This window comes from Muntiacus reevesi, chromosome 7 (assembly GCF_963930625.1).
Source record: "Muntiacus reevesi chromosome 7, mMunRee1.1, whole genome shotgun sequence".
Taxonomy (NCBI): domain Eukaryota; kingdom Metazoa; phylum Chordata; class Mammalia; order Artiodactyla; family Cervidae; genus Muntiacus; species Muntiacus reevesi.
In genome coordinates, this window is record NC_089255.1 from 11,386,683 (window position 1) to 11,414,405 (window position 27,723).

A 27,723-nucleotide genomic window follows, 5' to 3' on the forward strand; every position below is an offset into this window, starting at 1 on the left:
ATGGAAGGTTGATACAGGCATGTCATGTGAAGTTTCACTGGCCACATTAAGAATTATTAAGGATCAGAAACCTCTGAGAGATTTTTAGGGTAAGGTGAAATATGATTTATCTTTTAAAAGAATCATTTTTGACTGTGGTGTGAAGAACACAACAGACTAGAGAAGGAAAGAAAACACAAGACCACTAAGATGATAACTACTGGAAGAGCTTGTATTAGGGAGATTAAACCATGAGACATGACTAGAGCTTGATCAGCGAGATTCAATCATGAGAAAGAGCCAGAATCGAGGAATATTTTAGGACATAAAACAGAATTTGGTAATGGATCAGTCTGGGACATGAGTGAAAGAGTATCAATGATTACAGCAGATTTGTAACTTGTACAAGACACTCTAAGAAAAGAAATACTGTACATTGACCAGCTTTGTTAGTTTTAGGGTGAAAAGCACATTAGCCTCTCCCTCTCTTTCGTCTATGCAATATGCTTGGAAAAGATGATTTTGCATAAAACAAATAATGAATTGTGAATAGACAATAAAACAATTCTTAAGCAATTTTTCACCCAATTACTGTTAAAGGAAAACATAAAAAATTAACCTTTTAAACAAAGAAAGCAATTACATCTTTGTCTAACAAGAATTTTAAAACTTAGATTAACCAATTCCCTAGTAGTAAGCAAGCAGTTTTCCATGGGTTACTCCAACTGTAACTCATGTGGATCTATACAAGGTAGACCAGCTACAGAGGTTAAGAGACTAATCACAGGATTAAAGGGCCTGGTTAATCAAGCATAACTAGATGATAAAAATCAGGAGATTATTAACTTCCAGTTCCCAAATTGTCTCCATTAAGCTGCATTTTAATGAGAATTTAAACTGTGGCTAGGTTTCAGAATACTTTCTTACCTGTACTTCATTCCAAATGTTTCCATAATGTATGCAATAACAAAGGCAGCACTAAAGAGGAGGAAAATATTTTAGAAAAAAAACAGAAAACATACTCATTAATTAAATGCTGGAGAAAGATAGATTATTGCTAACATCATACCTCCTGGAGATCCCTGCATTCCCATGGACAAGAACTTTTCCTGAAAAACAAGAAAGTGTTATTCTGATAGAAAGATACCTGATGCAGTAGCTAAAATATATTGAAACCATGTATCATATCACAGTAAAATAAATCTTATCTTAAGCACTTTATGTATTCTGTATATACAACTTGGATACTTACTAATTTTCAAATCCTTGAATTTATTTATATTAACTGTGTGGCGACTACAATAGACTTTTAGGTTAAAAAGATTTAAAGCTGACTCAATATGAAAATAGTTCTATAAGATATTTAAGAAAGTCTATCCAAATGAAATAAGTTTTGGGAAATTTGGAAAATCTTTATACATAATTATAATTTTCATATTCTTCATTTAAGACAAATACTAACTAAAAACCAACTATAAGGAATAATATCCTAAAAATAAACATAACTTAAATGAAAGAAAAATTATTTACCTCCACTTTGTAAGCTCTCATCAATAAATTCTTTTGTCTGAAGGAAAAAGAGTGTGTTATAATAAAATATATGGAGTAACATAAGCATAAAATACAAACATATATACACAGTGAAACAAAATATACTGAAAATATTTTCCTGCTAATTTATATGAATGAAAAGTACCTTACATCAAAAATTTCCAAAATGCTACAAATACAATTATTAAGTATAAATATTATTCTGAATTCAAGAAATTTGAAATACAATTTCTCAAATATTTGGAGATCATAAAAAAGATTTTAAAAATAGTCGATTTTCTTTAAAATATAATCCCACAATTTTCAGACATTACAAGTAACAGCAGTATAGGAGAAAATAACATCTCATTAAGTTTTAAAAGCACAATTAAGAAAGCAAATCATAAATATTAAATGATATTAAAAAAATATTGTTACCTTACCATGGGGAAAAAACGTATTATATTTTCAACTGGATTATCTGCAATATCCAAGACTAAATATCTGAAAATAGAATATTGTGTGATTAAGCACACTTTCAGATAAAACTCTTCATGTATAAAAAATACAAAAATTTCTTGACAACCATGAAAATAACTTTCAAAATATATTCCCAAGGACCAAGCCATAGATTTTATAATGCTTGAAGGCACAGCGTGTAAAGCCTTAAATAAGTTAACACATTAACACTTCTCTGATATCTTATGTATAAAAAAAAATCTATCTTCTTAAAATAGAAAAATCATAAACGGGAAGAAATTTTCCTCTAGATCAGATTAGACCTAGACAATAAAGACAAAAACTGCCTATTTTCTCCTCTTTGTTATTCTTCTATCTCTAGCAACTTCCCTAAGACTAGAAGAGTTTTCTTTGGATGGTCCTGCCACCCTTCCTCACAACCCTACAGAGGACAATTCAGAGACAGACCAAAGCCTGAGAGAGAAAGAACTAACGGAAATAGAATGCAACAGTCTGACAAAGCCGTAAGTCAAACATTCATTGTTTGAACTAACCTACAACAGAGCAATAAGCAACCTAAAGAACACCTGTCCTCAAATTTTACACCTTGAAAAACATTTAAAGTAAGTCATTTCAATATACAAGCCTTACTTTATTTTGTGAAAAACTGCCATTTCTGGAAATCTGCTGGCAGTTCAGTGGTTAGGACTCGGTGCTTTCACTGTCAGGGACAGGGTTCTATCCCTGGTTGGGGAACTAAGATCCTGCAAGCCTTGTATACAGCCTCAACAACCGCTTCCCCCACCCCACCCCCAACCAAAAAACAAAGAAACTTTCATTTCTAATCCATCCAAGACCATCCGTTTATTAACACAACTCAGTTAAGTAATTGAGTTATAAAATTAAAATGTAAAGTCAATATTGCTTTATTATTTTGGTGGTAGCAACTTCAGTAAATTCATGACTTATCACAGAGAAGCTATACCCAGGACATTTTGGCACTAAAAACAAAAATTAGAAAGGTATAGTATAGCATTTTAAAATATAACATTGTCATTTTCTTTAGTATATACAAGTCTAAATGTGTGTACACATCATGTGCATGCAAGTGTGCACTGCAAGTTGCTTCAGTCGTGTTCAACTCTTTGCCACCCTATGCACTGTAGCCCACCAGGCTCCTCTACCCATGGGGATTCCCCAGGCAAGGATACTAGAGTGGGTTGCCATGCACTCCTCCAGGGGACCTTCCTGACCCAGGGATTGAACCTGTGTCTCCTATGTCTCCTGCATTAGCAGGCAGGTTTTTTACCACTAGTGCCACCTGGGAAGCCTGCGTATTCATGAAACACACACATAATCAAAAAATTTAGAAGGAAATTTTGGAATTAGAAAAATTCAATCTATTTCATTTTAGATTACATGCATTGCCTTTTTAAAACTAATTTTAACTGAAAAATGTGTATGCACAGTAAAAAGATATCTGCAATGAAAACTAGGTTTCACTACCATCCCAGACCCTAAATTTCCCTTCCCAGAAGTAACCACAGTCAAGTTTCTAGTCTGTCAGTCCAGAAATCTCCTACACATCTATAGGAATAAAGCCTAATGTACTGCACATACTCTTAAACACTTTGAGAGTACACACGTGGCTCTGCACCTTGTCTTCTTCATGCAATAAGCCGTAAAGATTAGTCTGTATCAGCACATACACAAGTATTTCATTCTTTCTCATGACTACATAGTCTATTATGTATTCGCAAAATGTATTGTAGAGTATCTCACACTGAGGGAATGCAGGTAGCTTTCATTTTTACAAAAATAAAGCAGAACATTAAAAGATTTTTAAAATATACGGTTTTATACAATTATTTCCAGAATGATACCCAAAGAAGAGTTAACACCACCGCCTCCTAGCTAGGGATAAAGCAGGAAGCTGGGTTTAGGGAAGTAAAGAGGACTTTTCCTCTCATACCTTTTTGACCCTGTGGTCTTTGTATCATGTGTAATATATGCTTTATTTTTTAAGTGAAACCAAAATAAAGAACATTAAAAACCATCAGACGCTCAACCTCATCATTTTAAGATAAATGTGAGAGGCAAACTAAAACTACACAACACAATTTTTACTGAAGCAGATCACAAAACTGAAGGGCAATTTACTCCAGATCAGGTGGTGAAGGGGCTTGTAATAAGGCAATGAAGCTACCAGTGAGGCCATGCAGGGCTAACCAAGACAGACGGGTCACAGTGAAGAGCTCTGATAAAATGTGGTCCACTTGAGGAGGAAAAGGCAAACCACTCCAGTATTTCTGTCAGAAAAAACCCACGGACAGTATGAAAAGACAAAAAGATATGACACTGGAAGACGAGCCTCCAGGTTGGAAGGTGTCCAATATGTTACTGGGGAAGAGCAGAGGGCAATTACTAATAGCTCTAGAAAGAATAAAGTGGCTGGGCCAAAGTGGAAATGACACTCAGTTGCGGCTGTGTCTGGTAGTGAAAGTAAAGTCCAATGCCATAAAGAACAATACTGCATAGGAACCTGGAATATTAGGTCTATGAATCAAGGTAAATTGGACACAGTCAAGCAGGAGATGCCAAGATTGAACACTGACATCTTAGGAATCAGTGAACTAAAATGGCCTAGAATGGGTGAATTTAATTCAGATGACCATTATAACAACTACTATGGGCAAGAATTCCTTAGAAGTAATGAAGTAGCCCTCATAGTTTAAAAAAAAAAAAAAAAGAGTCCAAACTGCAGTACTTGGGTGCAACCTCAAAAATGACAGAATGATCCTGCTTCATTCCCAAGGCAAGTCGAATCAACATCAGTAATCCAAATCGATGCCCCAAATCTCTTGCTTTTGGAGGCAGGTTCTTTACCACTAGTGTCACCTGGGAAGCCCAAAGCTAGTAGGGGTGATGGAATTCCAGGTGAGCTATTTAAAACCCTAAAATATGATGCTGTACTAAATATGTCAGCAAATTTGGAAAACTCAGCAGTGGTCACAGGACTAGAAAAGGTCAGTTTTCATTCCAATTTCAAAGAAGGGCAATGCCAAAGAATGTTCAAACTACCATACAATTGTGCTCATTTCACGTGCTAGTAAGGTTATGCTCAAAATCCTTCACGCTAGGCTTCAACAGTATGTGAACTGAGAACTTCCAGATGTACAAGCTGGATTCAGAAAAGACAGAACTGGAGATCAAATTGACAACATTTACTGGATCATGGAGAAAGCAAGGGAGTTCCAGAAAAACATCTATTGCTACTTCTTTAAACCTTGACTATGTGGATCACAGCAAATTGGGGAAAATTCTTGAAGAGATGGGAATACAAGACCACCTTACCTGCCTCCTGAGAAACCTGTATGCAGGACAAGAAGCAATAGTTAGAACTGGAAATGGAAAAACTGATTGGTTCAAAACTGGAAAAGGAGACAACAAGGCTGTATATTGTCACCCTGATTATTTAACTTATAGGTAGACTACATCATGTGAAATGTGGGGCTGGATGACTAACAAGCTGGAATCAAGACTGCCAAGAGAAATATCAACAATCTCAGATATGCAGATGATACCACTCTAATGGCAGGAAGTGAAGAGGAACTAAAGGGCCTCTTAATAAGGGAGAAAGAGGAGAGTGAAAAAGTTGGCTTAAAACTCAACATTCAAAAAACTAAGATCATGGCATCCAGTCCCATCATTTCATGGCAAATACAAGGGGAAAAAGTGAAAGCAGTGACAGATTTTATTTTCTTGGAATCCAAAATCACTGCATGGTGTGGTGACCACAGCCATGAAATTAAAAGACACTTGCTCTTTGGAAGAAGAGATACGACAAACCTAGACAGCATATTAAAAAGAAAAACCATCACTTTGCTGACAAAGATCCCTATAGAGAAAGCTATGGTTTTTCCAGTAGTCATGTACATATATGAGAGTTGAATCATAAAGAAAGCTTAGTGCTGAAGAACTGATGCTTTCTAATTGCAGTGCTGGAGAAGACTCTTGAGAGTCCCTTGGACTGCAGGGAGATCAAACCAGTCAATCCTAAAATAACTCAATCCTGAATATTCAATGGAAGGATTGATGCTGAAGCTGTAGCTCCAATACCTTGGCTACTTGATACGAAGAGCTGCCTTAATGGAAAAGACCCTGATGCTGGGAAAGACTGAAGGCAAAGGGACAAGGGGGCAGCAGAGGATTAGATGGTTAAGAGAGAACCACTGAATCGATGGACATGAATTTGCGCAAACTCCAGTAGACAGTGGAGGACAGAGGAGTCTGGTGTGCTGCAGTCCATTGACTGCAAAAAGTCAGACATGAACTAGCAAATGAACAAGATTGGAAAAAATTAAAAATATTTTATAATTTTGTCTGAGAGAGTTGCACTGGGAATACAAACTGATACAACTCACTGGAGGGCAATTTGTAACATCTACTAAATTTAAATGCTCATACTCTTTAATCCAGCCTTTCTACTACAAATTTATCCTACTGCTATATTCATATATGAATTAAATGACATAGAGGGATAGTCACTACATTAGCAAAAGTCTGGAAACAATCTAAATGTCTAACAATAGGATACAGTTTGAATAGATTTTAGTAGAGTAATATAGTAGATTACTGTCTACTTAAAAAGAGTAACACAGGAGTTTCTCTGGTGGTCTAGTGGTTAGTATTCCAGGCTGTCACTGATGTGGCCCAGTTGTCAGGGAACTGAGGTTCTACCAGCCAGAAGATGCAATGAAGAAAAAAAAAAAAAAAAGAATGTAGCTAAGTAATAATATGAAGCAATCTCCAAAATACATTTTTCTTAAAAAGCCTAAGTTGATCTGCGTGTATATATATATATGTAACATAACTCCAGAAAGATACTCAAAAAGAAGCAACAATGGATACTTGTAGTGAGGGGAAGTGAGTATTTATGGGACAGGTATAGGGAAACTACTTTTCAGTATATTTTCAGTATACATTCTTTTGAACATTTAGAATTCCACATTATGTGCATAAATTACTTATTTAAAATATTTTAAGGGAAGTTTATTCTTCAAATGATGTACTGTATAACCCATCTTTATAAAACATATATATATATAGAAGTCCAATATAATAAAATCAACTTAAAATAAAAACATTACATGTTTGATACCCATAACATTTTTATATATTATATCAACAATTCTTACCTAAATAATTGTTGAAAGTTGGGTTTAATAAAGTTTGCTTCAATATTTTGTCGTATACATATTACATGAGTTATTCCATGTTTCTGTAGTATAGGTAGCTATTAAAAAAAAAGAAATAGTTTAAAATACAAAACATCATCTTACTGTAATAGAGATTTGAAAATACATAGGACTCAACTTTATAGTAAATATAGCCACATCTGAGCTTTAAATACAGGGAATCAAAGCTAATTTCATAATAACATGCCTGAAGTCATCAGCAAAATCTTTCAATGATTCAAGATAAACACACTACATGTCCTCAAAAGGCTTATAGAATTATTTTATATTGATAATTTTAGAGCTTGATATAACCTTAAAGATAATTTATTTGGGAAACAATACTATAACTTCATTATATATATTAACCCTTTGACCTTTATATTATGTATAACATACTTTATTTATAATTTACATTTATATACTCTTTATTATTTACTTTTAATACTATACAGTGGTTAAAGGCATGGGCTACATACAGAGTCATGAGCTATGGAGCCCAAGCTCTAGATCCCAGCTCTGCTAATGACCTGAGCACTGTGGCTCAATTTTCTCACATGAAAACTAGGAAAACACTACCTGTTCACTGAATAGTTGTGAGAATTCTATAAGATAATCTTTGGCATAGTTTTGGCATAGTGGCTGGGACACATAGCAAGTACTTTTAGTAAATGACAGTTATATATATTGGCTACAGTTCTTATTTATTAGAGAGAACTACTCTAACATTAAAACAGTTGTTCAACATCTCCGACCTAGTTAACAGCAGTGCTGGAGCCCAAATCTCGAGACTACTCTCTGCATCTCCCAGTACAGTTTTTCTATTTTAAGCCAGAATTAATTTATACAATTCACAAAAACTAACTTCTAGGGTTTAAAAATTCTCCTAAAGTTAAAACTGGCAACTCCAAAGTATTCTGTGGTGCTTTGTGGCTCTATATGTAAAGCAATGTAACATAATAACTCTAAAAACTGTAAGTTTTTATTTGCAAGTGACTATAGGTTTCAGTGAAATTTACAGACAACATGTTATTTAAATAGTTAGAATATATATGCCATGAGAATAAGGACTCTGTTCAGTGATTCACGGTTATTATGTATAAAGCAGTGCCCGGAACATAGTTGTTGTTCAATAATTACATGTCCAAGAAATGAATGAACAAATAATGAACAATCAGAATTCTTAATAAGCCTGCATTTTCTATTTTCAGTTTATAATCCTATCTATTTAATTCCCTTTCTGTATTAAAAGAACAGTAATACTAATAATTCATGAAAAAAGTTAAAGATTAATTTCTACTTGCTACAGATCACATGCTTGTGTCTCCCTAAAATTCCTATGTTGAAGCCCTAACTTCCAAGGAATGATATTAGTTAGTGGGGCCTTTGGGAGGTAATTAGATGTAAATGAAGCCATGAGGTGGAGCACCCGTGATGGAATTAGTGCTCTTATAAGAGGAAGAGGCATCAGAGCCTCATCCCTCTGCCATGTGAGACTACCTCAAGAAGGCAGCAAACCATGAAGAGCGCCCTCACCAAACCCTAACTATGATGGCGCCCTCATCTCAAACTTCCCAGCCTCCAGAACCATGAGAAATAAATGCCTATTGCTGAGACCATCCAGTCGATGGTATTTTATTATAGCAGCCTAAGTCAAGAAAATGTGGTTTCTAAATGTCAATTTTTGCAGCAAAGTTTCCTATGTCTGGCATAGATTACAGTTCAGTTATCTTTGTATTTCCTGAGTACATCCTGAGACAAAGGAAAGGAGGTTAAGAATTTGGTAGGATTAATAATAAATCAATGTTCCATATTCACATTTATAGAACCTCCAAAGTGAATTCAATATTCATTGTTTGTCTATCACTGATCTATGATATGTGAACTTTTCATATCTACTCTATTAATATGAGAAACTACAAGAAGACACATATAATCAGGGATAAAACCTGTTTGTTTTAACAAGCTTAGAAGGCACATTAGATTACTAAGTAAAAACAAACCTTAAGACAGAACCCAAATATAATAGCACACAAAACTTTTTTTTTTTTTTTTTGGTTTTCAACAGACTTTCATTTATACAAAGCAAACTATAATTTTATCTCATACTTTATAAAAAGAAATAGTTCACTACCTACAAAGACCCTAAATATGTCCCTTTTATTAAAACTGTATTTTAATCTAATCAAACGCTAAACTAAATGAGTTTATTAGGAGCTTATTCCTTAAGGTTTATTTCTATTATTCTTCTGCTATTACTGTTTTAGATGATATGAAAAGAAATATGGGCTGAACTATAATGACTTATGGTGGGAAATAATCAAATTTTGCCATAGAAACTTTTCTTCAATCTAATGAGACCACAGTGAAGTTAGGGGGAAGAGGTTTTCAGACAATATATCTGTAAACAAATACTTACAAATTAATATGACAAACAGTATAATACGTATATTTATAAAGCACAGTGAGAACACCAAAAGCAAATAGTCTAAAATCATTCTGAACCCCAGTATTTGTGAATACTACCTTATTTGGGCAATAAATTTGCTTTTACAAAGTAAGTCAGTTAAATCTATAGTTATCGACCATATCCTTTTCTTAGTACTTCTTTAAACATAAATTTTGATCAACATCCCACCTTCCCAACTTAGTTGCAGGCCATCAAATGACTACTATTACTCTTAGATATGCCTCAACAGTCAAAAAGCTTTCCAGTTCCATAATGAATGACATAAACTTAAAAAAAAAAAAACAAAAAACTCCCCATCACCTAAAATTGATAAATATATCAAATTATTTCAAAAAAGTTTTTAATTCTAAAGTTTTTAAAAAACCTATACAGGTATCAAACTGACTTCTAAATAGGCAGGGTATTAGGGAAAACATCTGTGATATAATGTTTTATATTATAATTCAAAGAGAATTAGCATTGCCATAATTCATAGGGCTGAATCCTCTTGGAATTGGCAACAACACTGCTATTAATACATATATCTGAATGAGATCTACCCTTTCAATTGTGTAACTGAAGAAATACATTTCAGTGTAAATATATAGGACACCTAGATATATAATACAATACTTTACAACCTGGAGGTTCTAGATCTCCATAGTCTGGAAAAACAGAAATAAAATGAGTCCCTTCAATTAAAATATGTGGGTTCTATGAGTGTATTTTGTACACACTCATGTACGCACACTCTATTTTATCCTTTAACTAATATGTTAAATAATCTTATTTGGGGATTTAATTACATCTCATATTTCTCAGAAACTATGATTAGCAATTACAGATGTCCAATATCCACATTAGCAATTCCAGGTATCTTGGAAGGTAAATAAATTATTAAAGGTCAGTTTTTTTCAAGTATTTTAAACACATGGATTTCATGAGGAAAAAAATACAAAAAACCTCACTTGTGATTTGTGGTTAAACCCTTGAGAATCACTGGTCCAATAAAATCTGAAAGAAAGTAGGTACTCCAGAGTCACAATTACTGCTAATATGCAAAATCAGTGGACACTTCCTCAAACAAAACTTCTACTAAAAAAACTTACTCCATGTAGTTGGATAATAAAGTCTATTGATGAATCTAATTTAAAGTTCTTACCTTGCTTTTCATGGCAGAAGAATATGGGCCTAAAAACAAACCAGGCAGAATTTCCTAGGAAAAAAATTGAGCTATTTACCACCAGCAATTTAAATCTATACAAAACATGTACCATGTATAGTAATTTGCTAAAAAGTTTATTATTTAGGGAGACTTTTCTAGCAACACTGAGCAAATGACTGTGAAGAGAAATGCAGATGTGCTTTATAAAACAGGAATGACACATTTAAAATTTAAATTAGTTCTGAAAAGTCAGGTATTTGAACTTCCATAGTGCTTTTTTATAAGCAGTCTGAGAATTAGTATTTTGTATTGTTGTCTTTTCGATTACTAAAACACCTCAAATTTTACTTCTATTCTCTGCTACAGTCTAGAAATAAAACAGGTATAAAAAAAAATCATCCCTTTGGAATTACACAAAATCTTATTCAATCAAATCAAAGTAGCACAAGATAAAACAAGATTACAACTCTTATCTATGTAAAGTATTACTGCAAAGTTTCAAAAAAAGACTATGGACAGTTTCTGTGATTTATAACTAAATAACTTTATAAACAAATAAATAAATTATAAATAAATAACTTCTGAATGGTGAATTAAAATTTATTCTATGAGAATTCAATATAGAAACTCTTCAGTAGGAATATATCATACCCTATATACTAATACAATTTTGTACTTCAATTCTATGGGATATCAAAATTATTTATGTATAGATTTAATAGCTTCTTGTATGCAGAAACTAAATTTTACTCATATTTCCAGTCCTCATAGCAGCAAGTAAAATACCTCACAGGTAATCATATATTTTTAATAAGTGAATTTTCACTAAGAGAAACAGGTTTTTTAGAGGTCAAGCAATTCCTGAGGAGAGACACTGCTTGACCTTGGGAATGGCAGATGTGAATACGAAACAAAAAAGTGCTGCTATGTAGGTTCAGTTCAGCTGCTCAGTCGTGTCCGACTCTTTGCGACCCCATGAACTGCAGCATGCCAAGTTTCCCTGTCCATCACCAACTCCCGGAGCTTACACAAACTCATGTCCATCGAGTTGGTGAAGCCATCCAACCGTCTCATCCTCTGTCGTCCCCTTCTTCTCCCACCTTCAATCGTTCCCAACACCAGGGTCTTTTCCAATGAGTCTCTTCTTCACATTAGGTGACCACAGGATTGGAGTTTCAGCTTCAGCATCAGTCCTTCCAATGAATATTCAGGACTGCTTTCCTTTAGGATGGGCTGGTTGGATCTCCTTGCGGTCCAAGGGACTCTCAACAGTATTCTCCAACATCACAGTTCAAAAGCATTAATTCTTTAGCGCTCAGCTTTCTTTATAGTCCAACTCTCATGTCCACACATGACTACTGGAAAAGCCATCGCTTTGACAGGACAGACCTCTGTTGGTAAAGTAATGTCTCTGCTTTTTAATATGCTGTCTAGGTTGGTCATAGCTTCTCTTCCAAGGAGCAAGTGTCTTTTAATTTCATAGTGGCAGTCACCATCTGCAGTGATTTTGGAGCCCAAGAAAATAAAAGTCTGTCACTATTTCCACTGTTTCCCTATCTATGTGCCATGGGACCAGATGCCATGATCTTCGTTTTCTGAATGCTGGGCTTTAAGCCAATTTTCCACTCTCCTCTTCCACTTTCATCAAGAGGCTCTTTAGTTCTTCTTCACTTTCTGCCATAAGGGTGGTGTCATCTGCATATCTGAGGTTATTGATAATTCTCCCGCCAATCTTTTTTTTAATTTTTTTTTCATTTATTTTTATTAGTTGGAGGCTAATTACTTCACAACATTGCACTGGGTTTTGTCATACATTGACATGAATCAGCCATGGAGTTACATGTATTCCCCACCCTGATCCCCCCTCCCATCTCCCTCTCCACCCGATTCCTCTGGGACTTCCCAGTGCACCAGGCCTGAGCACTTGTCTCATGCATCCAACCTGGGCTGGTGATCTGTTTCACCCTAGATAATATACATGCTGTTCTCTCGAAACATCCCACCCTCGCCTTCTCCCACAGAGTCCAAAAGTCTGTTCTGTACATCTGTGTCTCTTTTTCTGTTTTGCATATAGGGTTATCATTACCATCTTTCTAAATTCCATATATATGTGTTAGTATGCTGTAATGATCTTTATCTTTCTGGCTTACTTCACTCTGTATAATGGGCTCCAGTTTCATCCATCTCATTAGAACTGATTCAAATGAATTCTTTTTAACGGCTGAGTAATATTCCATGGTGTATATGTACCACAGCTTCCTTATCCATTCGTCTGCTGATGGGCATCTAGGTTGCTTCCATGTCCTGGCTATTATAAACAGTGCTGCGATGAACATTGGGGTGCACGTGTCTCTTTCAGATCTGGTTTCCTCAGTGTGTATGCCCAGAAGTGGGATTGCTGTCTCCCGCCAATCTTGATTCCAGCTTGTGCTTCACTGAGCCCAGCATTTTGCATGATGCACTCTGCATATAAGTTAAATAAGCAGGGTGACAATATACTGCCTTGACGTACTCCTTTCCTGATTTGGAACCAGTCTGTTGTTTTATGTCCAGTTCTAACTGTTGCTACTTGACTGCCATACAGATTTCTCAGGAGGCAGGTAAGGTGGTCTGGTTTATCTATCTCTTTAAGAATTTTCCACAGTTTGTTGTGATCCACACAGTCAAAGGCTTTGGCATAGTCAATAAAGCAGAAGTAAATGTCTTTCTGGAACTCTCTTGCTTTTTCAATGATCCAGCAGGTGTTGACAATTTGATCTCTGGTTCCTCTGCCTTTTCTAAATCCAGCTTGAACATCTGGAAGCTCACGGTTCACATACTGTTGAAGCCTGGCTTGGTGAATTTTGAGCATTACTTTGCTGGCGTGTGAGATGAGTACAATTGTGTGGTAGTTTGAACATTCTTTGGCATTGCCCTTCTTTGGGATAGGAATGATAGCTGACCGTTTCCAGTCCTGTGGCCACTGCTGAGTTTTCCAAATTTGCTGGCATATTGACTGCAGTACTTTAACGGCATCATCTTTTAGGATTTGAAATCGCTCAGCTGGAATTCCATCAACTCCACTAGCTTCGTTTATAGTGATACTTCCTAAGGCTCACTTGACTTTGGACTTCAGGATGTCTGGCTCTAGGTTGAGTGATCACACCATCGTGGTTATCTGGGTCATGAAGATCTTTTTTGTATAGTTCTGTGTATTCTTGCCACCTCTTCTTAATATCTTCTGCTTCTGTTAGGTCCATACCATTTCTGTCCTTTACTGTGCTTATATTTGCATGAAATGTTCCCTTGGTATCTCTTATTTTCTTGAAGAGATCTTTAGTCTTTCCCGTTCTATTGCTTTCCTCTATTTTTTTTGCACTGATCACTGCAGAAGGCTTTTTTTTTTTTTTTAATCTCTCCTTACTATTCTTTGGAACTCTGCATTTAAATGGGTATATCTTTCCTTTTCTCCTTTGCCTTTAGTTTCTCTTCTTTTCTAAGCTATTTGTAAGGCCTCCTGAGACAACCATTTTGCCTTTTTGCATTTCTTTTTCTTGGCGATGGTCTTGATCACTGCCTCCTGTACAATGTCAAGCTATCACTAATTCATTCATTCCATACTGTAGTTTTTCCCCCATGAATTCCCTTTATTGAATGTCTGTTGGTTTGTACCATCCAGAAAATAGTCTTTATCAATTCCCTGTGGAAAATTCACCTGCTTATTTTTTATTTATTTTAAAGTTTTTAATTGCAGTATAGTAGATTTACAATATTACACTAGTTTCAAGTGTATAGCACAATGATTCGATATTTTTACAGACTATACTCCATTAAGTGTTATTATATAGTAATGGCTATAATTTTTTATCTAATACAATATAAACTTGTTGCTTTTTATACATAGGTGTTTTTAATCTCTTAATCCCATACACCTAATTTGTCCCACCACACTCTTGCCTCTCCTTCGGTAACCACTAGTTTGTTTCTGTATCTGTATAATTGCTAACTCATGTTTGACTCTTTGCAACCCCATGGACTGCAGCCTGCCAGGCTCCCTTGTCCATGGGATTCTCCAGGCAAGAATACTAGAGTGGGTTGCCATTTCCTCCTCCATGTAGTGTGAGTATTCAACTCAATCTTATGGAGAACTTCACTAAATTAACTGAAGTTGACTGGAAATCAGACACAAATGTGAACAATTAAGTCAAAAGGGTTTACAATCTGCTTTACAGTCTACTCTCCAGAGTTTATCTAAACTACACAAACACAGAAAGCAAACTGCTTTCAGAAATAATACAAATACTGTGCCCAATTCTTCAGATGCAGAAAGTGACTCCTTAAGCACATAGATATGTAACTATGTCAATGATTCTAAGAAATTTCATCTCCCATCTTTTAAAAAGCCACAATTACTTTTAATATGTTAATATTTCAAATACTCAGTGATGAACCTATAGATCATGAGTCAATGGGACTCAAATCCTTTGTGAAATTAGGTTAAATTATTTAATAATGATAGTAACAGTAATACAGGTTGGCTGGAATAAACAAGAAGGTTGTCATACCTGCATCTCTCGTCTCATAGGGTAGGTCCACTCCTTAAAAATGGAAGGAAAACATAAGAAAAGTAAATAACATTATGAGAAATGTCACCCAATTAAAGGTCAAAGATGTGATATACAAGCGTACAGATTTTTTAAAAATACATTATACTTAGAGAATACTCTATAAACATAGCAGATCAACTGGCTTCATAAATATGTGAAGATTTAAGTGACAAGAAACAATGATTAGGGTGATTCTAAGTAATCAGGCTTCCAAAATTATGACTATGTTACTTTATAACAGACGGAATAGTTCAGTAATTAAAAGTATAGGTATTCCAGATGTTTCTCGCAACAATGATTCTCTAAATCAGAGATTGTAAAATAGATACTGTGTCATTCATGCCACCTCTAATCAACTGACAGTAGATAGCTATTGGGCTTCCCTTGTGGCTCAGCTGGTAAAGAATCTGCCTGCAACGTGGGAGACCTGGGTTCGATCCCTGGGTAGGGAAGATCCCCTGGAGAAGGGGAAGGCTATCCACTCCAGTATTCTGGCCTGGAGAATTCCACGGACTGTATAGTCCATGGGGTCGCAGAGTTGGACACGACTGAGCAACTTTCACTTTCAGACAGCTATTAATAAAACCCGACGTGGACAAAACTTCTAGCAAGAAAAGAGTGCTGTGATCATTGAGCAACATCTGCAATGGATTAAAGAACAGAATGTAGTAGGTATTTATCTGCCATGCCTGATCTAAACTGCTAGATGCCTATCAAATAGTCTTTCTCATATCTTATTTGGGCTTGATACTGTCTAGTTCAAGTCCCTTAAAAGATATACTTTACTTAAGTACAGAGTTCATTCTTGGAATGCAGACCAAAATAAAATAGCTAGAAAGGGAAGTCACTCAGTCGTGTCCAACTATTTGCGACCCCATGGACTATAGCCTACCACGCTCCTCCGTCCATCCACAATCCAGGCGAGAGTAGGTTGCCATTTCCTTCTCCATGCAAAATGCCAACGCAAAATGTCAAAGACAGATAATATTTTAAAAGTTAGAAGAAGAAAAAAGCAATTACAATGAATTGAAATGAGGAATCAAATACACTACAGGTAAGTCTTCATCTGTAAATGGACTACATTCTAAAAGTTTCTAGCTTAGTTGCTTAAAACTCAGAATTAAAAATAGTAATTAGGTTTCTAAAGTTAAAACTGCAAAAAGGTCTTTTAAATTTCTTTAGAAAATCTTAGAATTACAGAAAAGTTAAAAAATAGTACAAAGAATTCCCTTTACCCTTCATCCAGATTCCCCCGAGTCAGAAAAGTATTTTTAACACAGAAGGTAGAAATGTTATACTTCTGCAATGGAAAGAGAATAGATACTCCTACAATGACAATCAGCATTCCTTTTTTTTTTTTTTTAAATAAAGAAGAGAAACAAAATACATTTTTTATTTCAAATCTTGAAAATTGGTTTCAGCAACGTAGAATTGGTCTATAAATCCTGAGAAGCCATCTACAAAATGATTGTTAAAATATATCTTCCAAAGAATCTTAGGCTTTGCACAGTGGCAGTATCATAACCAATGAAGTTTATCTGAGGCATGATAACTGTTAATTCAAAAGTATCTTTAAATGCACAGATGAACTAAGAAGTGAGGGAAGTCCCCATAAATACAAGAAAGCACAAACCCAGCAAGGGCAGTAAATACTGAAACACAGCATCCTGAGAAGATTTGCTAGTCTTTTCAGTTCTATGTTTCTTTCTGTTCTTTTTTTTTTAATAAAAAATAAATTTTTATTCATCTTACACTTAACAAAAATGTTGTAGACTCAGGTGTGAACCCAAAATAACAACTTTTAGAAGAAAACATATGAGAATATTTCTGTGACTGGGTTAGGCGAATACTTCTTAAATATGACACCAAAATCACAATTTATAAAAGAAAAAATTCAATAAACTGGACTTCCATCATGATACAAATATTTGCTCTTTATAAGAAGCGGCCACAGTTAAAAATTGAAATTGGAGCCATGAGCTGGAGAAAATACTTGTAAGAAGGTATTTGATAAATAAACTGCATCTATATATAGAACATATAAAGAACTTTTAAAACTCAGTACTAACATTTGAAGAAACAAGTAGACTGAATTAGTGATCAAAATCATCCCAACAAACAAGTCCAGAACCAGACAACTTCACTGGTAAATTCAACCAAATGTTCAAAGAATTAATATCAGTCCTTTACAACCTTTTCCAAAAAACAGGAAAAAAAATGGGAACACTTTTCAAACTCATTTTATGAGGCCAGCACTGTTGTTCAGTCTCTAACTCACATCCAACTCTTGGTGACACTATGGACTGCAGCATGCCAGGCTTCTCTGTCCTCCACTATCTCCCAGAAAGTGAAGGTGAAAGTCGCTCAGTGGAGTCCAACTCTTAGCAACGGCATGGACTGTACAGTCAATGGAATTCTCTAGGCCAGAATACTGGAGTGGGTAGCCTTTCCCTTCTCCAGAGGATCTTTCCAACCAAGGAATTGAACCCAGGTCTCCCGCATTGCAGATGAATCGCCAGTATTCTGGAGAATTCCATGGACTGTATAGTCCACAAGGTCTCAACGAGTTGGACGTGACTGAGCAACTTTCACTATCAGTATCTCCCAGAATTTTCTCAAAATCCTGTTCATTGGGTTGATGATGCTATCTAACCATCTTACCCTTTGCCACACCCTTCTCCTTTTGCCTTCAATCTTTCCCAGCATCAGGGTCTTTTCCCGTGAGTCAGCTCTTAAAATGGAAGTATATAAGAATGAAGTGCTAAAGTGACCAAATCTGAATGTAGAGCTCAAGCAATTTTTACAAATATACCTACCCACAAAATCACAACTCAGATGGAGATTTCCATCATCTCAGAAAGTTCCCTCTTTTCTCTTCTCAGTCAGGATCTCCTGTCTTCAGACTGACTTTTATCACTACAGATTTTAGTTATGTCTATCCTGGAACTTCATGTAAGTGGAATCATTTGTTGTTTAGTCACTAAGTCATGTTGAACTCTTCTGTGACCCCATGAACCAGAGCCCACCCGGCTCCTCTGTCCATGGGATTCCCCAAGCCAGAATACTGGAATGGGTTGCCAGTCCCTTCTTCAGATCTTCCCAACCGAGAGATCAAACCCTCATCTCCTGCACTGGTAGGAGAATTATTTACTAATGAGCCACCAAGAAAGTCAAAATGGAATCATACAGCCAATACTACTTTATGTCTGGTTTATCTCAACCTAATGTCTATGAGATTCATCTATGCTATTGTGTATGTCAGTAGCTTATGCCATTTTATTGCTGTGCAGTCACAACTGACTCATTTTCCTGTTCATGGAGATTTAAGTAGCTTTCAGGTTTTGGCAATTATGAATAAAGGTGCTGTGAAAACTCTTTTATATGCTCTTTGATGGACATATGCATTTATTTCTCTTGGATATATAAGTGGCAATTAAATGACAATCAGAGTAGGCCTATATTTGGCTTTACCAGACATTGTCAAAAGTTTTCCAAAAGCAATTTATGCTCCCACCAGCAATGGATGGGAGTTTTAGTTGTTCCACATTCTCACCATGGTCTTACTTTAAATGGTACTGCACTTGAGAGAAAGCCTAGGACCTGCTCAAAGTGGGAAGTCAGATCATAACCAAAATACTGGGTCCCCAAAGAGCAACACCTTCCGTGAAGACACACTGGAGGGAGTAGAAGCTTACTGCATCCCCATAAAAATGAGTACCCCTGCCTTTCCTAGCTTTGGGTCTAAGTAGGTGGTGGTGGTAACAGTGGGATGGGGTCTTCTTAACAAGTCTGACCTTCTTCACTCGTGCGACCAAGTGAAAATTTAATGTCAAGTGGTCCTGAGTAGATAGTGTCCTGGGAGAAGTAAATGCATTTTCTCTCTGGAGGAACATACCCTAAAGCTAAATCAGAAATAATTCAAAAGTTAAGTTCTAAGAACTCACAATTTAAAAATTCATTAAAAAAAAAAAAAAGAGGAGGAAATGAGCCAATATTAGAAGCCATACAACTGAATCACATCCACAAAATCTTCAGATATTAATTACAACAACAAAAAATATTGCTGTCTTTGTAGATATGATAAAACATTTACTATAAGAGTACCCTTAAGTATGACCAAAAATTAAGAAATCAATTTTTTAAAGACCCAAAAGGAATATGTAGAACTGAAAATGTATAACTGAAATGAAAAGTCATCAGATAGGCTAAACAGAAGAAAGGACACTGTTAAAAAGAAAATTTGTGCATTAGAAAAAAACTTATGAAATGACCTAAATCCAGAGTTGGAAAATATGAGCAGTTAACAGACAGGTAAAATAGAATTAAAAGGAGGTAAGACAGAATTCAAAGGTCTAACATCCATAGAATCTAAGTTCTAGAAGGAGGGGTGAGAAAATAAAGGAGAAATATTACACACAATACTAATGAGAATTTCCCAAAACTAGTTAAAGGTAGGTACCTTAGAAATAGGCAGCCCTATAAGGGAAAGAAATGCACAGGTAAACAGGAAAAGAGGAAAACTGCTCAGCATAGCAAACACAGAAAGGAGATTTTTTTTTTCCCAGACTAAAAGCAAATAGAAGAATGGAAAATATGAATAGAGGTCAGAAGACCTACATATATGCAGCCAATTAATTTTCCTGAAAAGACACCAATGTAAGTCAATGGAGAAAGAAAAGTCTTTCAACAAGTGATGCTGTTAATAACTGGATAAATGTCTGGAAAATAAAATAAATTTTAATCCTGACCACACATGCACATGTGCGCACACACACAGACACACAAATGTCTCATGTGTCTTTATCACTGTGATCTACTTCTAATACTTGATGACAGTGCTCGACACACAGAGGTGCAGCTTTGTGTGGGTCTATGAGACCTGACCCAAAGAATGTTTGACTGCTGTGTGCCTAGGAGCTCAGCTGTGTTCAGCTCTCAACAGCCCGGATGGACTGCAGCCTGCCAGGATACTCTGTCCACAGAACTTCCCAGGTAAGAACACCGTAGTGGGCTGTCATTTCCTCTTTCAGGGATCTTCCCAACCCAGGGATCAAACCTACCTTCCATCTCCTGCATTGGCAGGTGGGTTCTTTACCACTAATGCCACCTGGGGAAGCCAGTGGGCACTCAATAATTGTTGAATGAATGAAAAAACAGTATGTGTGTTTGCGTGTAAACATAAATGCAAAAATGATATAATTTCTAGAAGAAAACATAGAAGAATATCTGCAACCTTGGGAAAAGGAACAATGTCTTAAAGAGGGCACAAAAGGTACTAAGCACAAAGGAAAAACAATTTAAATTTGATTTCATGAAGATTAAAAAATTCTGATCAAAATAAAAATAATTAAAAAAAATTCTGATCACTGAAATATACTGCTAAGAAAACAAAAGATCAAGCCACAAACTGAAAGAAAATATTTGTAGTACATATATCCAACAAAAGACTTGTATCCAAAATACAAAATACCAACAATAAAGTGAAAATCTAATTTTTAAAATGGGAAAATAAGTGAATAGACATCTCATGGAAGATAACTAAAAGGCCAATATCACATGAAAACATGCTCACCATCATTAGTCAGTCATTAAGGAAATTCAAATTAAAACCACTACATACCCACTAATGACTAAGGTTAAAAAGTGACAGTACTATATATGTTAGAGCTGATGCGGAGCCAGTGGGACTCTCAAACACTGCTGACAGGAGTATAAAATGAAATACTACTAATATACCTACTCTATTAATTGAGCAATTCTTAACAAAGATTTGCTAAAGAGAAATGAAAACATATGTCCACCAAAAAGACTTGTACAAAAATATTCAAAGCAGCTTTATTCATCATAACCCCAAATAACCCAAATGTCTATACACAGTATACTCATACAATGAAATAGTACTCAGCAATAAAAAAGAATCAACAACTCATAAACACAACAGAGATGAACTTCACAGATAGTATGATCAGTGAAAAAAGTCATAAACAAAACAGTCTCTTTTGCATGATTCCATTTATATGAAGTTCAAGAACTGAACAAACTACACTATGGTAATAGAAATCATAATATTCATTGCCTAACATGGGGTGTGGTAGGGGTTGCTTGGAAACATGAGATAACTTCCTATGTTGGGAGAAATGGTCTATATCTTGATAGAAGCATTAAACACTGGTGTATATATTTAACAAAACTCACTGACTGTACATAATATCTGCATTATACTCTATGTAAATTTTATCTCTATCAAAAAAAAAAGAGGGAATCCGGACAAAGGTTATAAGTAACAAAGGTTACATATAAAGAAAAGACAATTCAACTGACTGATTTCTCAACTATAAGAATGGAACGCCAGAAGACAGAGAGTAATACATTCAAAGTGGTGAAATAAGTAATTGGTAGTCTAGGATACATATTGAGAAAATCATCTTTCAAGAACAAGAATGAAATAAGACAATTCCATACAAACAAACAAAAAGAGTGTACTACCAGCAGACTCTTATTAAAAGAACATCTAAAATATGTTTTTTTGAAGAAAAAGTACTGCTGTCTCTATTTTACATTTCTATTTTAGGCACTGAGAGCCTATATAACCTGACTTCAAGTTCAAGTAGTCTGACTCTATAGAGTCCATTCTATTCATCACTACACTATAGAGTCTCTCAAAGTAAGAAGGAACTATAAGCAAATATATAGTTATATTTTAACAAATATAGACTACATAAGATTGTGATTATACAGATTAACAGAACAGAAAAAACTATAGAGGGGTAAATAATCAAACTGTACAAACTGAATGTTTATCTGCTTTTATAACTTATCATTATAAACTTTTTATATTGAAAATTTTTTAAACAAGTCAAATACTTTTGTCATCTTAGTCACAGAACCCTTAACCATTGAGCACAGTACCTGCACAGAACATGCACTGAGGAGATTCATGGCACCAGACTCTATGGATCTTACCTTTTTTTTTTTTTTTTAAAGATTCTCTAGCAGCCTTATATTCTTGAAAAAAACTTGCCAGAGTTGTAAGAAAGAATGTGATTAAGGAAATGTGTACCTTTGAATTTACCAAAACTGAAATCTCTACATCATGTGTGACAAAAGAAGAAAAACACAGGAACATATATAGAGAAGTGGTGTACATATATTCCAGGGGATATGAGACAATATACCTGATGGCACTTAAAGCCACAGGATAAACATGTGCTTCTTTCTGGTGTGTCAACTTTATCATAAATTCCACCCCTCCCAATCCCCCCGAGGAAAAAAATATTTTCACTGACCACTAACTTAGAACATTCATCTTAAAACAAACATGAACATATGGAGAAGTCAAAATTTACACGAATTTTTAAGTGAAACAAGAGGCTTCAAATAAATTTTGAGCTTCTCATAAGGTTGTATTTGGTAGTAATTAGCCTCCAACTAATAAAAATAAATGGAAGAAAAAAAAAAGGTTGTATTTGGTAGAACATGTATGCTGTATTTACAGAAGAGATATTAAAGGAGTAAGAAGCAAGCTGTATAGACGAGAATGAAAAATTACTCCTATTCACCTGTTACATGACTTGCTGCAACATGCATTGCTCCTTTGAAACCTAGAACGTTTTTTCTCATAGAAAATTTCATTTGGAGCATTTCCTGGTGCCAGCATCAGATCCTGATCTCAGGAGTTACCTTCTTTGTCTATCTAGCCTGATTACTACCTACAGAACAAATCTTAAACTTGCCTTGTCTACCAATTCTGCCTTTAGATCAGGACTTTCAGTCATTTACGCTCACAGTGTTGCTCTACCAGACATGTATCTGTCTGAACATGTATCTAACAACCAAGTCTTGCATATATCACACTCAATCTTAATCTCAGCCTGCCCACATTGTTTCAAAAATCCACCTCTTTAGAAATGGAAGTATTAATAAGGCAGACTCTCATTATAACTGATATGATGTATTTTGAGTTACTCCTGTAATTAATTAGTAGAATCAATTTCCCAAACTCTGCTGATTAGCCAAGCAGTCCAACTATGTTTCTCAAACCAAAGCAAGCCAGTTAAGCCAAAATATCCCTAATTGTGAAACACACTATGCTTCTGATGGGAATTCACAAGTGAAAATCATTCAATCAATATGAGCTAGAAGATACCACATATTAAAACATCTTTCAGGCTCTCTTCTTCTCAAACATATGCAATTACATGACCTATAAAATCACACTTAAGGGACAGGAAAAATGCTATAAAAATGTTCAAAGACCAAGAAACAAATAAATGTACCAAAAGATATAGCCTTAGGCTGGTTGAAAATAACGTTTGGAAATACCAAGAGGACTGTTTAAACAACAGGTTGGGGCAGTTAAAAAAAAAATCAGAATACTATACCCGAGCTGGGACACTTCACGAAACAGAAAAAGTAGTATTATAGTTTCTCTCACCTCCCCCGCCGCCCAAAAAAGGTCCTCTTCAGAGTAACCTCTTTCCTTTAGATTCCTGGCCTAGCCCATAAAGTTGCAGGATATAAAATTAACACACAGAAATCCCTTGCATTCCTATACACTAACAATGAGAAAACAGAAAGAGAAATTAAGGAAACAATACCATTCACCATTGCAACAATAAGAATAAAATACTTAGGAGTATATCTATCTAAAGAAACAAAAGACCTATACATAGAAAACTATAAAACACTGATGAAAGAAATCAAAGAGGACACAAACAGATGGAGAAATAATTACCGTGTTCATGGACTGGAAGAATCAATATTGTCAAAATGACTACTCTACCCAAAGCAATCTATAGATTCAATGCAATCCCTATCAAGCTACCAACGGTATTTTTCACAGAACTAGAACAAATAATTTCACAATTTGTATGGAAATACTAAAAACCTCAAATAGCCAAAGCAATCTTGAGAAAGAAGAATGGAACTGGAGGAATCAACCTGCCTGACTTCAGACTCTACTACAAAGCCACAGTCATCAAGACAGTATGGTACTGGCACAAAGACAGAAATATAGATCAATGGAACAGAATAGAAAGCCCAGAGATGAATCCACGAATCTATGGACACCTTACCTTTGACAAAGGAGGCAAGGATATACAATGGAAAAAAGACAACCCCTTTAACAAGTGGTGCTGGGAAAACTGGTCAACCACTTGTAAAAGAATGAAACTAGAACACTTTCTAACACCATACACAAAAATAAAACTTCAAATGGATTAAAGATCTAAATGTAAGACCAGAAACTATAAAACTCCTAGAGGAGAACATAGGCAAAACACTCTCCGACATAAATCGCAGCAGGATCCTCTATGACCCACCTCCCAGAATATTGGAAATAAAAGCAAAAATAAACAAATGGGACCTAATTAAACTTAAAAGCTTTTGCACAACAAAGGAAACTATAAGCCAGGTGAAAAGACAGCCCTCAGACTGGGAGAAAATAATAGCAAATGAGGAAACAGACAAAGGATTACTCTCAAAAATATACAAGCAACTCCTGAACCTCAATTTCAGAAAAATAAATGGCCCAATCAAAAAATGGGCCAAAGAACTAAACAGACATTTCTCCAAAGAAGACATACAGATGGCTAACAAACACATGAAAAGATGCTCAACATCACTCATTATCAGAGAAATGCAAATCAAAACCACAATGAGGTACCATTACACGCCAGGCAGGATGGCTGCTATCTACAAGCAATAAATGCTGGAGAGGGTGTGGAGAAAAGGGAACCCTCTTACACTGCTGGTGGGAACGCAAACTAGTACAGCCACTATGGAAAACAGTGTGGAGATAGATTTCTTAAAAAACTGGAAATAGAACTGCCATATGACCCAGCAATCCCACTCCTGGGCATACACACCGAGGAAACCAGATCTGAAAGAGACATATGCACCTCAATGTTCATCGCAGCACTGTTTATAACAGCCAGGACATGGAAGCAACCTAGATGTCGATCAGCAGACGAATGGATAAGGAAGCTGTGGTAAATATACACCATGGAATATTACTCAGCCATTAAAAAGAATTCATTTGAATCAGTTCTGATGAGATGGATGAAACTGGAGCCCATCATACAGAGTGAAGTAAGCCAGAAAGATAAAAAGACCAATACAGTATACTAACACATATATATGGAATTTAGAAAGATGGTAACGATAACCCTATATGCAAGATAGAAAAAGAGACACAAACGTACAGAACAGACTTTTGGACTCTGTGGGAGAAGGTGAGGATGGGATGTTTCGAGAGAACAGCATCGAAACATGTATATTATCAAGGGTGAAACAGATCACCAGCCCAGGTTGGATGCATGAGACAAGTGCTCGGGGCTGGTGCACTGGGAAGACCCAGAGGGATCGGGTGGAAAGGGAGGTGAGAGGGGGGATCGGGATGGGGAATACATGTAAATCCATGGCTGATTCATGTCAATGTATGGCAAAAACCACTACAGTACTGTAAAGTAATTAGCCTCCAACTAATAAAAATAAATGGAAAAAAAAAAAGAGATTTTTACTTTAAAAATGAGAGGGTTGGGAGGATATGGAAAATAGAGATGTATTTAAGTAAGATGCTTCCAAATCAGTTATTTCTAAACCTAACTGCCACTGGAATTATCTAGTTCCATCTTAAACCAACTAACTCAGAAAAGCCCAGGCTTGGTTATTTTTTAAAAGTTCCTTGAGTGATCCTACTCTTGTTGTTTAGTTGCTCAGTGATTCCCGACTCTTTGTGATCCCATGGACTCCTCTAGCCCACCAGGCTCCTCTGTCCACGGGATTTGGCAGGCAAGAATATTGCAGTGGGTTGCCATTTCTTTCTCCAGGAAATCCTCCCAACCCAGTAATGAAACCTGAGTATCCTGCATTGCAGGCAGATTCTTTACAGCTAAGCCACTGGGGAAGTCCAACAAGTGCTTACAGAAGCTTAGAAACCTGGGGATTGAATTAATCTGGAGATGGGAGAGTGGACACAAGGAATTGGCAAAATCAGGAAAAGCTTCTCTGAAGAAATGATGCCTCAAGTGGGATCTAGCCCAAGAGTTAAGTAGTTAATCAGGAGAGGCCAAGGGGAATGTGCTGGCAGTCATGGCAGGGGAAAATTGTAGCTTAAAGCTCCTGAGGTAGGGAGAAAAACATAGAAGCATTCCAGAAACAGAGAGAAGGTGACTATGGATAGGGCCCAAATGGAGCAAGGGGAAGAGTCGTTCATAACACAATTGAGAGAGGCAAGTGATGCCAGTTCACAGAGGACTATGCTGATGACATTAAGGGCTTGAACTTCATTCTCAAAACAACGGGAAATTACAGGAATTTTAAAGGAATGACAATCTTTTTGCAAGCTGATCTAAATTTTTGCTAGCAACCATCCTGGGAAGAGTGCTCTATCCAGTATTTCAAGAAACTTGGAAGTAATATTTTTATAGAGGTGACAGGATCATAAAGTTATCATATCCTGATTTCATCAATCATTAACAGTCTTCACTGAAATCACTGTACTTGAATTTTTTCCTTAAGCCAAGACTGGAATGTGATTGGGAGTGCTTCCTATGTGGAAAAAACTATGCTGGCTGGTCACCATAATCGTGTAAGACCATTTGCCACTTTACATATTTCACTGGAAATTAAAAAATTAACATTCTGTTATATTAGTCACTTTATCATGTGTAATTAACTAGATACCCTATTTATGGTTATTTATAGTTCTGTCTGGCCAAAAAGCACCTTCCATCTTCTGTGAAATGCTCCTATCAGCTTGGTGGGAGGGCTACCAATGATAAACTTCAGTCCCCTTAGCCCAGGAAGTTTGTGACCTAGACTGGATCCTTCACTGTATTCACCCCTTTCTGGCTCTCCTGACTGATCCCAAGGATAAGCCAATCCACTAGATTTTAAACACTAAAGCTTACAGAAAGGCACTTTTCCCCCTTAATGTGAATGCTCTAAGGGTCTGATCTTCAAGCAACTGATGGCTAAACTTCATACCTGTGGAGAAGCCCAAGAAAAAGAACAGATCTTGACAGAAAATAGAGACAAGCATTAATGAATGGCAGGGGCAGTACTGCTATTTTAATAGTGTCTAGTCAAGTCTCTGAGACCAGTTTGCACTCCAAATTTTCTGGATTTAGTTACTTCTTTTCTTTCTTGCTTAAGCTCCTCTGGTTTCTGTCACTTGTAACAGATAACAGATAACAACCAACCAATGCTACAGAATAAGGAAAGAACTGGCTTTCAGTAGATGATATGAACATCATTATGTACTAGGGTTAAGTATTACTTCTCTCCAACACAGGAAAGCAGCAAGCAGGAAAGAAG

The 27,723-nt window shown here is 35.9% G+C and overlaps 1 protein-coding gene and 1 pseudogene across 1 annotated transcript in view; one reads left to right on the plus strand and one right to left on the minus strand.

Annotated features, from left to right (window-relative positions):
* STYX (serine/threonine/tyrosine interacting protein) overlaps window positions 1-27,723 on the minus strand; it is a 45,266-nt gene that overhangs the window by 15,867 nt on the left and 1,676 nt on the right. Inside the window, exons 2-8 of the mRNA XM_065940228.1 lie at window positions 15,364-15,396; window positions 10,817-10,870; window positions 7,167-7,264; window positions 1,953-2,013; window positions 1,510-1,546; window positions 1,049-1,088; window positions 907-957 (exon numbers count right to left, since the gene is read on the minus strand). Of these exons, the coding sequence (XP_065796300.1) occupies window positions 907-957; window positions 1,049-1,088; window positions 1,510-1,546; window positions 1,953-2,013; window positions 7,167-7,264; window positions 10,817-10,870; window positions 15,364-15,396 (374 nt within the window). The remainder of the gene's footprint in view (window positions 1-906; window positions 958-1,048; window positions 1,089-1,509; window positions 1,547-1,952; window positions 2,014-7,166; window positions 7,265-10,816; window positions 10,871-15,363; window positions 15,397-27,723) is intronic.
* Window positions 16,904-17,076, plus strand: LOC136172829 (U4 spliceosomal RNA; annotated as a pseudogene).